Source organism: Alosa sapidissima, chromosome 2 (genome assembly GCF_018492685.1).
Source record: "Alosa sapidissima isolate fAloSap1 chromosome 2, fAloSap1.pri, whole genome shotgun sequence".
In the NCBI taxonomy this organism is placed as follows: Eukaryota; Metazoa; Chordata; class Actinopteri; order Clupeiformes; family Clupeidae; genus Alosa; species Alosa sapidissima.
Genome location: NC_055958.1, coordinates 43,073,073 through 43,085,572, shown reverse-complemented (window position 1 = coordinate 43,085,572; position 12,500 = coordinate 43,073,073). Strand labels below are relative to the sequence as shown.

Genomic DNA, 12,500 nt, shown 5'->3' with positions numbered 1-12,500 from the left:
ACACACACACACACACACACACACACACACAAGGGCACCGCCATCGAGCTGCAGGGACACACGTACTCACACACACACACCACACACACACACACACAAGGGCACCGCCATCGAGCTGCAGGGACACAAGTACTCACACACACACACACACACACCATACACACACACACACACACCACACACACACACACACACACACACCATACACACACACACACACACACAAGGGCACCGCCATCGAGCTGCAGGGACACAAGTACTCGGGGACACACACCATACACATACTCACACACACACACACACACACACCATACACACACACACACACACAAGGGCACCGCCATCGAGCTGCAGGGACACAAGTACTCGGGGACACACACCATACACATACTCACACACACCATATACACACTCACAGTAATGTTTAGTCAGTTTAATGTGTCTGTGTGTGTGTGTGTGTGTGTGTGTGTGTGTGTGCAATGATAAGGTGCAGGGTCTATGCTATGCTCCACACACACGGCAGCTCATCTCCTGTGTGTGTGTGTGTGTGTGTGCGCAGTGATAAGGTGCAGGGTCTATGCTACGGCAGCTCATCTCCTGTGTGTGTGTGTGTGTGTGTGTGTGTGCGCAGTGATAAGGTGCAGGGCCTATGCTACGGCAGCTCATCTCCTGTGTGTGTGTGTGTGTGTGTGTGTGTGTGTGTGCGCAGTGATAAGGTGCAGGGTCTATGCTACGGCAGCTCATCTCCTGTGTGTGTGTGTGTGTGTGTGTGTGTGTGTGTGTGTGTGTGTGTGTGTGTGTGCGCAGTGATAAGGTGCAGGGTCTATGCTACGGCAGCTCATCTCCTGTGTGTGTGTGTGTGTGTGTGTGTGTGTGTGCAGTGATAAGGTGCAGGGTCTATGCTACGGCAGCTCATCTCCTGTGTGTGTGTGTGTGTGTGTGTGTGTGTGTGTGTGTGTGCGCAGTGATAAGGTGCAGGGTCTATGCTACGGCAGCTCATCTCCTGTGTGTGTGTGTGTGTGTGTGTGTGTGTGTGTGTGTGTGTGTGTGTGTGTGTGTGTGTGTGCAGTGATAAGGTGCAGGGTCTATGCTACGGCAGCTCATCTCCTGTGTGTGTGTGTGTGTGTGTGTGTGTGCAGTGATAAGGTGCAGGGTCTATGCTACGGCAGCTCATCTCCTGTGTGTGTGTGTGTGTGTGTGTGTGTGCAGTGATAAGGTGCAGGGTCTATGCTACGGCAGCTCATCTCCTGTGTGTGTGTGTGTGTGTGCAGTGATAAGGTGCAGGGCCTATGCTACGGCAGCTCATCTCCTGTGTGTGTGTGTGTGTGTGTGTGCAGTGATAAGGTGCAGGGTCTATGCTATGCTCCACACACACGGCAGCTCATCTCCTGTGGATCTGATGGAGGCATCGTCATCTGGGACATGGAGGTGGACCGACAAGAGGTACACACACACACACACACACACACACACATATGCTCATAGTTAGGTCTGCTAAAGGACTCGTGAGCAATGTATTTTTCATTTTTGTGAACTTTGTACATTTTGAGATATTAGCAGAATTCAAGCTTATTTTTCCCATAGACTTTCTATTGGGCATTATGACATCATAAAGGGTCGTTAACATTGATTTGCACCTGTTCCAACTGCCACCTGCTCAACTGGGCTCCATTTCTCTCTGCGTTTCTCTCTATTCAACAAGAATACAAGGCACCTTCCATCCAACTGTCTCTCATCCATCCACTTCAAACCATTCATTCATCCATAAACTATTTATCAACATCAACATACATACATTAAACTATCTATTATTATTATTATTATTATACTATTAAACTATTTATCAACATACATTAAACTATCTACCTATACTGCCGTGCGAAGACAAAAGGCTGTAACTTTGATCGAAAATTAGTTTTTGTCATTTTTGGTATATTCAAGACCTTTATCATGTGTCAATTTGGTTGTTTTTTCGAAAAATGTAAGGATTATATTAATATTAACTCACAAAAGCTTAAGGGAAACCAAGGCAACAGGCTATAACTCCCAAGTTACGGTTGTTTCCTTTTGTTTTAGGGCGATGAAGTTGAGTTAAGGTTCTCTACCTTTGTTTAGCCGTGCATCAGAGGGAAGTTACTCTAGACCAGGGGTTTCAAACTCCCGGCCCGTGGGCCAAATCCGGCCCGCGTCCGGCCCAATTCCGGCCCGCGACGTATGTCAAAATAATAATGTAATCCGGCCCTTGAGGGTATTATTAATTGCGACAAACAACGATACTGATTAAAATAGACGATAGATCCAAGTACGGTGACAAATCTCATTTGTACTCTCCTCCACTATTTGCTAGACATCCAGAGCTTGATTCAAACCCAAAATCGCTGCACAAAGTTTTCAGGAAATAGCCACTTGTATTACACGCGAGAAACACGAAGACGTGCATTTGTAATGACGCGATGCAGGCCATAGTTTTGCACAAATTGAAGCAGAAATAGGCCTACACCAAATGTTGTAAACCTAACAACGGTTTCCACTAAGCATAGGCTACCATGCTTATTTCGACCATAGCTCGGAGGTTGCAGTGGTAATTGTGATGATAGTGTCCGTGATGGACGTGGTACAGACAGCAGGGCTAGTAGAAATAGGGCTCTGAAGAACTACAAAGTCACCCTCGATAGGAACTGATTTGACCAGGTTTATTGTAGGCCTTGTGTATATAGGCCAGTAATAGTTTACTATTGTTGGTATAGGCCTACATCTTAGGTGTTTTCCTGTTCATTTGTTATGTGGGTTATATGACAAAAAAGAAAGTAAACCTGCTCAAATATGTTCATCCAGTATTTACTGAAAGGTGCATCATTTGAAGTGTTTGCCATCCAGTGGCAAATTAAAACTTTTGTTTATACTCAAAGATTTTTACATTTACAGTAGGACTTTATCTCTGACCACTTTCAAGCCATGGCCTTTTGAAATTTTGATACAAAAATCCAATGGTGTTGCTTTCTTATCCCTGACGCCTATTGCCAGGATTAAAAAAGTTATGAGAGGAAAATATTTTTATTTGGTGTGAAACACGCACATAGGCCTACCTGTTTTTATGCTTTTTTGTTTGTTTTTATAATTTGTATTAATATTTATTGTATAATTATTTTATTTATATATCTATAAGCTACAAGGTTGCTGGCACAGGTGTCTAAAATAGATAAAAAATACTTGCACTTTCTGTTTGTAGTTTTGTGTTTGAAAATACAGTATTAAAAAAAAAAAAAAACATTGCATTTTAGGAAATAGCCGTTCTTTTTTGTATTATTCATTAACACTGATGTGGCCCTCCAATCATTTGAGTTTGAGACCCCTGCTCTAGACTAGCCTACTGCTTCATTTAGCTAGCTAGGCTACTCAGCCGTGCATCAGAGGGAAGCTGGTGTCACTCCCCGATGTGAGTCGCTACCCGATGTGAGTCACGCATGCTCAGATTGATAGGTTTTACGGCATAACGCCAAGGGATCCGACTGAAATCCATAAAATAATTCACTTTTCTGTTTCAAAAACGTTTTAGCTATCTAAGATTGTTTGATTGCTAACGTTAGCAAACGCCATTCAAGTGACAGCCTTTGTTGTATTTGATTGCTTACTTACTTGCCAGCAGTGAACAAACTTCGTTATGTAGGTCAATTTTTATTGATATTAGAAGTCTCTCGCTAGCAGGCTACTTCAGCCTTTAATCTAGAACTGACATTAGAGATCATGCCGTGAAAATGTGATGCCTTACGCTAAATAATACATTACTGCTGTGTAGGCTAATGTCATTATTCTGTGGCTAATAGCACAGGTAGTCGCAAAGTAGCAAAGTGACGCATGCGCGACTCACATCCGGTAGCGACTCACATCGGGGAGTGACACTACTCTAGATTAGCCTACTGCTTCATTTAGCTAGCTAGGCTACTCAGCCGTGCATCAGAGGGAAGCTACTGCTTCATTTAGCTAGCTAGGCTACTCAGCTGTGCATCAGAGGGAAGCTACTCTAGACTAGCCTACTGCTTCATTTAGCTAGCTAGGCTACTCAGTTAGGCTACTACGTTTCGAGCATTAATCCTTGTCTATGTTATTTATTTCCATTTGTCCTCTTTTAGGCTAGGCTATGTTATTTCCATTCATACTCTTTTAGGCTAGGCTATGTTATTTATTTCCATTCGTCCTCTTTTAGGCTAGGCGAAAGGCTAGGATATGTTATTTCCATTCATACTCTTTTAGGCTACTACGTTTCGAGCATTAATCCTTGTCTATGTTATTTATTTCCATTTGTCCTCTTTTAGGCAAGGCTATGTTATTTCCATTCGTCCTCTTTTAGGCAAGGCTATGTTATTTCCATTCGTCATCTTTTAGGCTAGGCTATGTACAACTTTCTGTTTGATCTATTTCCTCAGTCTTGTGTTGACACAGTTATAAAGGCTAATCCATCAACTGCATCTGGGGCGTAATGTAACTCTTAATTAACCTAGTCAAATCTAACATTGATTAATGAGATAGGCTAGCATATTGGTCAAATAAAATGGTTTTGGACCTTGGATGTGTGTGTGTAGACTCCTGAGTGATTAGACAGTGACCCGTGTGTGTGTGTGTGTGTGTGTGTGTGTGTAGACTCCTGAGTGATTAGACAGTGACCCGTGTGTGTGTGTGTGTGTGTGTGTGTGTGTGTGTGTGTAGACTCCTGAGTGGTTGGACAGTGACTCGTGTCAGAAGTGTGAGCAGCCTTTCTTCTGGAACTTCAAACAGATGTGGGACAGCAAGAAGATCGGCCTCAGACAGGTAATACGCACGCACGCACACACGCACGCACGCACAAGACGAGTAATACGCATACACAAGACGAGTAATACGCACGCACGCACGCACGCACAAGACGAGTAATATGCACGCACGCACGCACAAGACGAGTAATACGAGCCAGTTAGCCCGAGTGATGATGTCTTTTGTGTGGGTCACATCATCAATGCACTTGGTGATGTAAGAGGTTACAGTGTCTGTGTACTCCTCTATGTCTGTCTGATTGTTGTAAGTGGCTGCCTGCTTAAACATTTCCCAGTCTGTTGTGTCAAAGCAGTCTTGAAGAGCATCAGAGGCTCCCTCAGGCCACACTTTTACCTGCTTGCGAACCGGTTTGTTTGCTTTCACTCTTTGTCTGTATGCGGGCATTAGCATAACAGTGATATGGTCAGAAAGTCCAATGTGGGGGAGGGGGGTGGCTTTGTATGCTCCTTTGTGTGTAGTGTAGACCAGGTCCAGGATGTTGTCTCCTCTTGTTGGAAAATCAACATGCTGGTGTAGCTTTGGAAAAACAGTTTTAAGGTCTGCATGGTTAAAATCTCCAGCGAAGATGGTGAAACCGTCTGGGTGTGCCGTCTGTTGTTCACTGATAGCCTGGTACAGTTCACTAAGAGCCGTGTTCCTATCGCTGTTATTGTTGGTAGGCGGGATGTATACTGCGACTAGCAGAATCGCAGTAATTTCCCTTGGCAGGTAAAAAGGACGGCACTTTATGATCATAAACTCCGCCAGTGGTGAGCAGTGTTTGCATACTACTACAGTGTCCCGGCACCATTCGTCACGGATGTAAACACAGATTCCTCCTCCTCGTGATTTTCCACCCTTTACAATGGCCCGGTCTGCTCGATAGCACGCTAGCTGCTCCAGTTGTACAGCAGAGTCCGGAATGTTGTCATTTAACCAAGTCTCAGTGAATACGAGCACACAGCAGTTACTCACTGTCCGGTTCGTTGATCTCAGCAGTCGTATGTAATCCATTTTGTTGTCCAGTGATCGTACATTTGCCAGGAGAATGGATGGTATGGCTGGACGAGTTGGGTTGGCCGCTAGCCTGGCCCGGACGCCTCCGCGCTTGACCCTCTTCTGCTTCCTCGCACACCGCTTCCGACACTTTCTTTCCGGGGGAGGAGTAGCAGGCGAGTCCGGTGTTGTTGCAGGCCGGAGTAGTCCGAGTTCCTTTAGCGTCTCTGTTGCAAAGTTCAGAACGCTGCAAAACTTGCTTTTGCAGATGTCTAGTAGAAACTGCCTGCTGTACTTGTAGTACGACGTAGTAAGACGAGACGAACACGTAAAACTTTCGGACAAACACTTTTTAAACGAACAAAACACCGTTCGGTTGGGACAGAGCGAGGTCGCTGTGTGTGCACGCGCCGCCATCTTGGACATCAAAATCACACAAAAGACATCATCACTCGGGCTAACTGGAAGCCATGGCTGACAGGGGATGTCCTCAGGCTGCTGAGGGCCAGAGACAAAGCCTACAGAGCTGGGGATGAAGCTGGCATGAGAACAGCGAGAGCCAACCTGTCCCGTGGCATCAAGGAAGCAAAAAAGGAATACACTCACAAGATAACCACCCACTTCAAAGACAGCAGGAACGCACAAAGCCTATGGCAGGTCCACAGAGGATGCAATCTGCTCTGCCCTCCACCCAGCCCTCACCCACCTGGAAAAAAGAGACTCATATGTGAGATTGCTGTTTATAGACTTCAGTTCTGCATTCAACACCATAATACCACAACAACTCATCTGCAAACTTGACAAACTGGGACTCAGTACCTACCTCTGCAACTGGCTACTGGACTTCCTCTGTCAGAGGCCTCAAGTAGTACGTGTTGGCAACAATATCTCAAGCAGCATCACACTGAGCACGGGGGCCCCCCAAGGCTGCGTGCTCAGTCCGCTGCTCTTCACCCTGCTGACGCATGACTGCACTGCAACCTACAGCAACAATCACATAGTGAAATTTGCTGACGACACAACTCTGGTGGGTCTCATCACCAAGGGCGACGAGACTCAATACAGGTTGGAGGTCGACCTTCTGACCACGTGGTGCAGGGACAGCAACCTCCTGCTGAACGTCAGCAAGACCAAGGAGATTGTTGTTGACTTCCGTAGAGGTCACACCCAACACCTGCCACTGACCATCGACGGTGCTGTGGTGGAGAGAGTGAGCAGCACCAAATTCCTGGGGGTGCACATCAGTGAAGACCTCTCCTGGACCACCAACACTGCATCACTGGCGAAGAAAGCTCAGCGCCGCCTGTACTTCCTGCGGAAACTCAGGCGAGCAAGTGCTCCACCAGCCATCATGACCACATTCTACCGAGGCACCATTGAGAGCATCCTCTCCAGCTGTATCGCTGTGTGGGGCGGAAGCTGCACTGAATACAACAGGAAAGCCCTGCAGCGCATAGTGAACACAGCTGGAAGGATTATTGGTGTTTCTCTCCCCTCCCTGAAGGACATTTACACCTCCCACCTCACCCGCAAGGCGACCAAAATTGTGAGTGATGCAAGTCACCCCGCTCACAATTTGTTTGATCTACTTCCCTCTGGGAAGAGGTACAGAAGCTTGCGCTCCCACACCACCAGACTCACCAACAGCTTCATACACCAGGCTGTTAGGATCCTGAACTCTCTCCCCCCTCTCCCCCCTCCACCCTCAGCTACATAACATCCTGGACTTTTAGACCCAAAATGGCTGCCTTGCACTACTCCACTTGCACTACTCCACTTGTACACTTGCAACTTGTTGTTGTTGTCCTGTTGTCCTGAACACTTCTGAACACACTTCTGCTGCTCTTACATAACTTGCACCACTATGCCACTTGCATACTTAGGTCAAACAAAACTACCTCAGCCATTTATTGGCCTGACTTTTGCACTATTATATTGACTGTCTACTGTATGCACAATTGCACAATTTCTACCAAATTTTGCTGCTCTTATTTCTTCATTGTATGTGCCTTCTTATTTTTACTTTTTATATTGTTTACTTGAATGTTATGTTTGTCTGTGGACTTAATTGGTAAAATATGTCTTGTCTCCACCGTGGGATAGTAGGAAACGCAATTTCGATCTCTTTGTATGTCTTGACATGTGAAGAAATTGACAATAAAGCAGACTTAGACTTTGACTTTGACTTTGACTAATACGCACGCACAAGACGAGTAATACGCACGCACGCACGCACAAGACGAGTAATACGCACGCACAAGACGAGTAATACGCACGCACGCACGCACGCACAAGACGAGTAATACGCACGCACAAGACGAGTAATACGCACGCACGCACAAGACGAGTAATACGCACGCACGCATGCACACACAAGACGAGTAATACGCACGCACGCACAAGACGAGTAATACGCACGCACGCACGCACGCACAAGACGAGTAATACGCACGCACGCACAAGACGAGTAATACGCACGCACAAGACGAGTAATACGCACGCATGCACAAGACGAGTAATACGCACGCACGCACGCACAAGACGAGTAATACGCACGCACAAGACGAGTAATACGCACGCACGCACAAGACGAGTAATACGCACGCACGCATGCACACACAAGACGAGTAATACGCACGCACAAGACGAGTAATACGGACGCACGCACAAGACGAGTAATACGCACGCACGCACGCACGCACAAGACGAGTAATACGCACGCACGCACAAGACGAGTAATACGCACGCACAAGACGAGTAATACGCACGCATGCACGCACAAGACGAGTAATACGCACGCACACACAAGACGAGTAATACGCACGCACGCATGCACAACACGAGTAATACGCACGCACAAGACGAGTAATACGCATGCACGCACAAGACGAGTAATACGCACGCACAAGACGAGTAATACGCACGCACGCACAAGACGAGTAATACGCACGCACGCACGCACACACAAGACGAGTAATACGCACGCACGCATGCACAAGACGAGTAATACGCACGCACAAGACGAGTAATACGCACGCACGCACAAGACGAGTAATACGCACGCACGCACAAGACGAGTAATACGCACGCACGCACGCACAAGACGAGTAATACGCACGCACGCACAAGACGAGTAATACGCACGCACAAGACGAGTAATACGCACGCATGCACAAGACGAGTAATACGCACGCACGCACGCACAAGACGAGTAATACGCACGCACACACAAGACGAGTAATACGCACGCACGCATGCACAACACGAGTAATACGCACGCACAAGACGAGTAATACGCATGCACGCACAAGACGAGTAATACGCACGCACAAGACGAGTAATACGCACGCACAAGACGAGTAATACGCACGCACGCACGCACACACAAGACGAGTAATACGCACGCACGCACAAGACGAGTAATATGCACGCACGCACGCACAAGACGAGTAATACGCACGCACGCACAAGACGAGTAATACGCACGCACGCACGCACAAGACGAGTAATACGCACGCACAAGACGAGTAATACGCACGCATGCACATGACGAGTAATACGCACGCACACACAAGACGAGTAATACGCACGCATGCACATGATGAGTAATACGCACGCACGCACAAGACGAGTAATACGCACGCACAAGACGAGTAATACGCACGCAGAAGACGAGTAATACGCACGCAGAAGATGAGTAATATGCACGCAGAAGACGAGTAATATGCACGCACGCACAAGATAATTAATACGCACGCACAAGACGAGTAATACGCACGCACAAGACGAGTAATACGCACGCACGCACGCACAAGACGAGTAATACGCACGCACGCACAAGACGAGTAATACGCACGCACAAGACGAGTAATATGCACGCACGCACAAGACGAGTAATACGCACGCACAAGACGAGTAATACGCACGCACGCACAAGACGAGTAATACGCACGCACGCATGCACACACAAGACGAGTAATACGCACGCACGCACAAGACGAGTAATATGCACGCACGCACGCACAAGACGAGTAATACGCACGCACGCACAAGACGAGTAATACGCACGCACGCACGCACAAGACGAGTAATACGCACGCACAAGACGAGTAATACGCACGCATGCACATGACGAGTAATACGCACGCACACACAAGACGAGTAATACGCACGCACGCACAAGACGAGTAATACGCACGCACGCACGCACGCACAAGACGAGTAATACGCACGCACGCACAAGACGAGTAATACGCACGCACAAGACGAGTAATACGCACGCACGCACAAGACGAGTAATACGCACGCACGCACGCACGCACAAGACGAGTAATACGCACGCACGCACAAGACGAGTAATACGCACGCACAAGACGAGTAATACGCACGCATGCACAAGACGAGTAATACGCACGCACGCACGCACAAGACGAGTAATACGCACGCACAAGACGAGTAATACGCACGCACGCACAAGACGAGTAATACGCACGCACGCATGCACACACAAGACGAGTAATACGCACGCACAAGACGAGTAATACGCACGCACGCACAAGACGAGTAATACGCACGCACGCACGCACGCACAAGACGAGTAATACGCACGCACGCACAAGACGAGTAATACGCACGCACAAGACGAGTAATACGCACGCATGCACGCACAAGACGAGTAATACGCACGCACACACAAGACGAGTAATACGCACGCACGCATGCACAACACGAGTAATACGCACGCACAAGACGAGTAATACGCATGCACGCACAAGACGAGTAATACGCACGCACAAGACGAGTAATACGCACGCACGCACAAGACGAGTAATACGCACGCACGCACGCACACACAAGACGAGTAATACGCACGCACGCATGCACAACACGAGTAATACGCACGCACAAGACGAGTAATACGCATGCACGCACAAGACGAGTAATACGCACGCACAAGACGAGTAATACGCACGCACGCACAAGACGAGTAATACGCACGCACGCACAAGACGAGTAATACGCACGCACGCACGCACAAGACGAGTAATACGCACGCACGCACAAGACGAGTAATACGCACGCACAAGACGAGTAATACGCACGCATGCACAAGACGAGTAATACGCACGCACGCACGCACAAGACGAGTAATACGCACGCACACACAAGACGAGTAATACGCACGCACGCATGCACAACACGAGTAATACGTACGCACAAGACGAGTAATACGCATGCACGCACAAGACGAGTAATACGCACGCACGCATGCACAACACGAGTAATACGTACGCACAAGACGAGTAATACGCATGCACGCACAAGACGAGTAATACGCACGCACAAGACGAGTAATACGCACGCACGCACAAGACGAGTAATACGCACGCACAAGACGAGTAATACGCACGCACGCACGCACACACAAGACGAGTAATACGCACGCACGCACAAGACGAGTAATATGCACGCACGCACGCACAAGACGAGTAATACGCACGCACGCACAAGACGAGTAATACGCACGCACGCACGCACAAGACGAGTAATACGCACGCATGCACATGACGAGTAATACGCACGCACGCACAAGACGAGTAATACGCACGCATGCACATGACGAGTAATACGCACGCACGCACGCACAAGACGAGTAATACGCACGCACAAGACGAGTAATACGCACGCAGAAGACGAGTAATACGCACGCAGAAGACGAGTAATATGCACACAGAAGACGAGTAATATGCACGCACGCACAAGATAATTAATACGCACGCACAAGACGAGTAATACGCACGCACAAGACGAGTAATACGCACGCACGCACGCACAAGACGAGTAATACGCACGCACGCACAAGACGAGTAATACGCACGCACAAGACGAGTAATATGCACGCACGCACAAGACGAGTAATACGCACGCACAAGACGAGTAATACGCACGCACAAGACGAGTAATACGCACGCATGCACATGACGAGTAATACGCACGCACGCACAAGACGAGTAATACGCACGCACAAGACGAGTAATACGCACGCACAAGACGAGTAATACGCACGCACGCACGCACAAGACGAGTAATACGCACGCACGCACAAGACGAGTAATATGCACGCACGCACGCACAAGACGAGTAATATGCATGCACAAGACGAGTAATACGCACGCACGCACGCACAAGACGAGTAATACGCACGCACGCACACACAAGACGAGTAATACGCACGCACGCACAAGACGAGTAATACGCACGCACGCACAAGACGAGTAATACGCACGCACAAGACGAGGAATACACACGCACAAGACGAGTAATACGCACGCACAAGACGAGTAATACGCACGCACGCATGCACAAGACGAGTAATACGCACGCACGCACAAGACGAGTAATACGCACGCACGCACAAGACGAGTAATACGCACGCACGCACGCACAAGACGAGTAATACGCACGCACAAGATGAGTAATACGCACGCACAATATGAGTAATATGCACGCACGCACAAGACGAGTAATACGCACGCACAAGACGAGTAATACGCACGCACGCACGCACAAGACGAGTAATACGCACGCACGCACAAGACGAGTAATACGCACGCACGCACAAGACGAGTAATACGCACGCACAAGACGAGTAATACGCACGCACGCACAAGACGAGTAATACGCACGCACGCACAAGACGAGTAATACGCACGCAC

The 12,500-nt window shown here is 48.2% G+C and overlaps 1 protein-coding gene across 5 annotated transcripts in view; it reads left to right on the top strand.

The window, feature by feature from the left end:
• The window catches only part of wdfy2 (WD repeat and FYVE domain containing 2), a 38,457-nt gene that overhangs the window by 21,507 nt on the left and 4,450 nt on the right, over window positions 1-12,500 (top strand). Inside the window, exons 8-9 of one of the 5 annotated variants that reach the window (XM_042084347.1) lie at window positions 1,338-1,443; window positions 4,705-4,806. In XM_042084347.1, the coding sequence (XP_041940281.1) occupies window positions 1,338-1,443; window positions 4,705-4,806 (208 nt within the window). The other 4 variants (XM_042084351.1, XM_042084348.1, XM_042084349.1 and 1 more) reach the window with 4 other exon arrangements.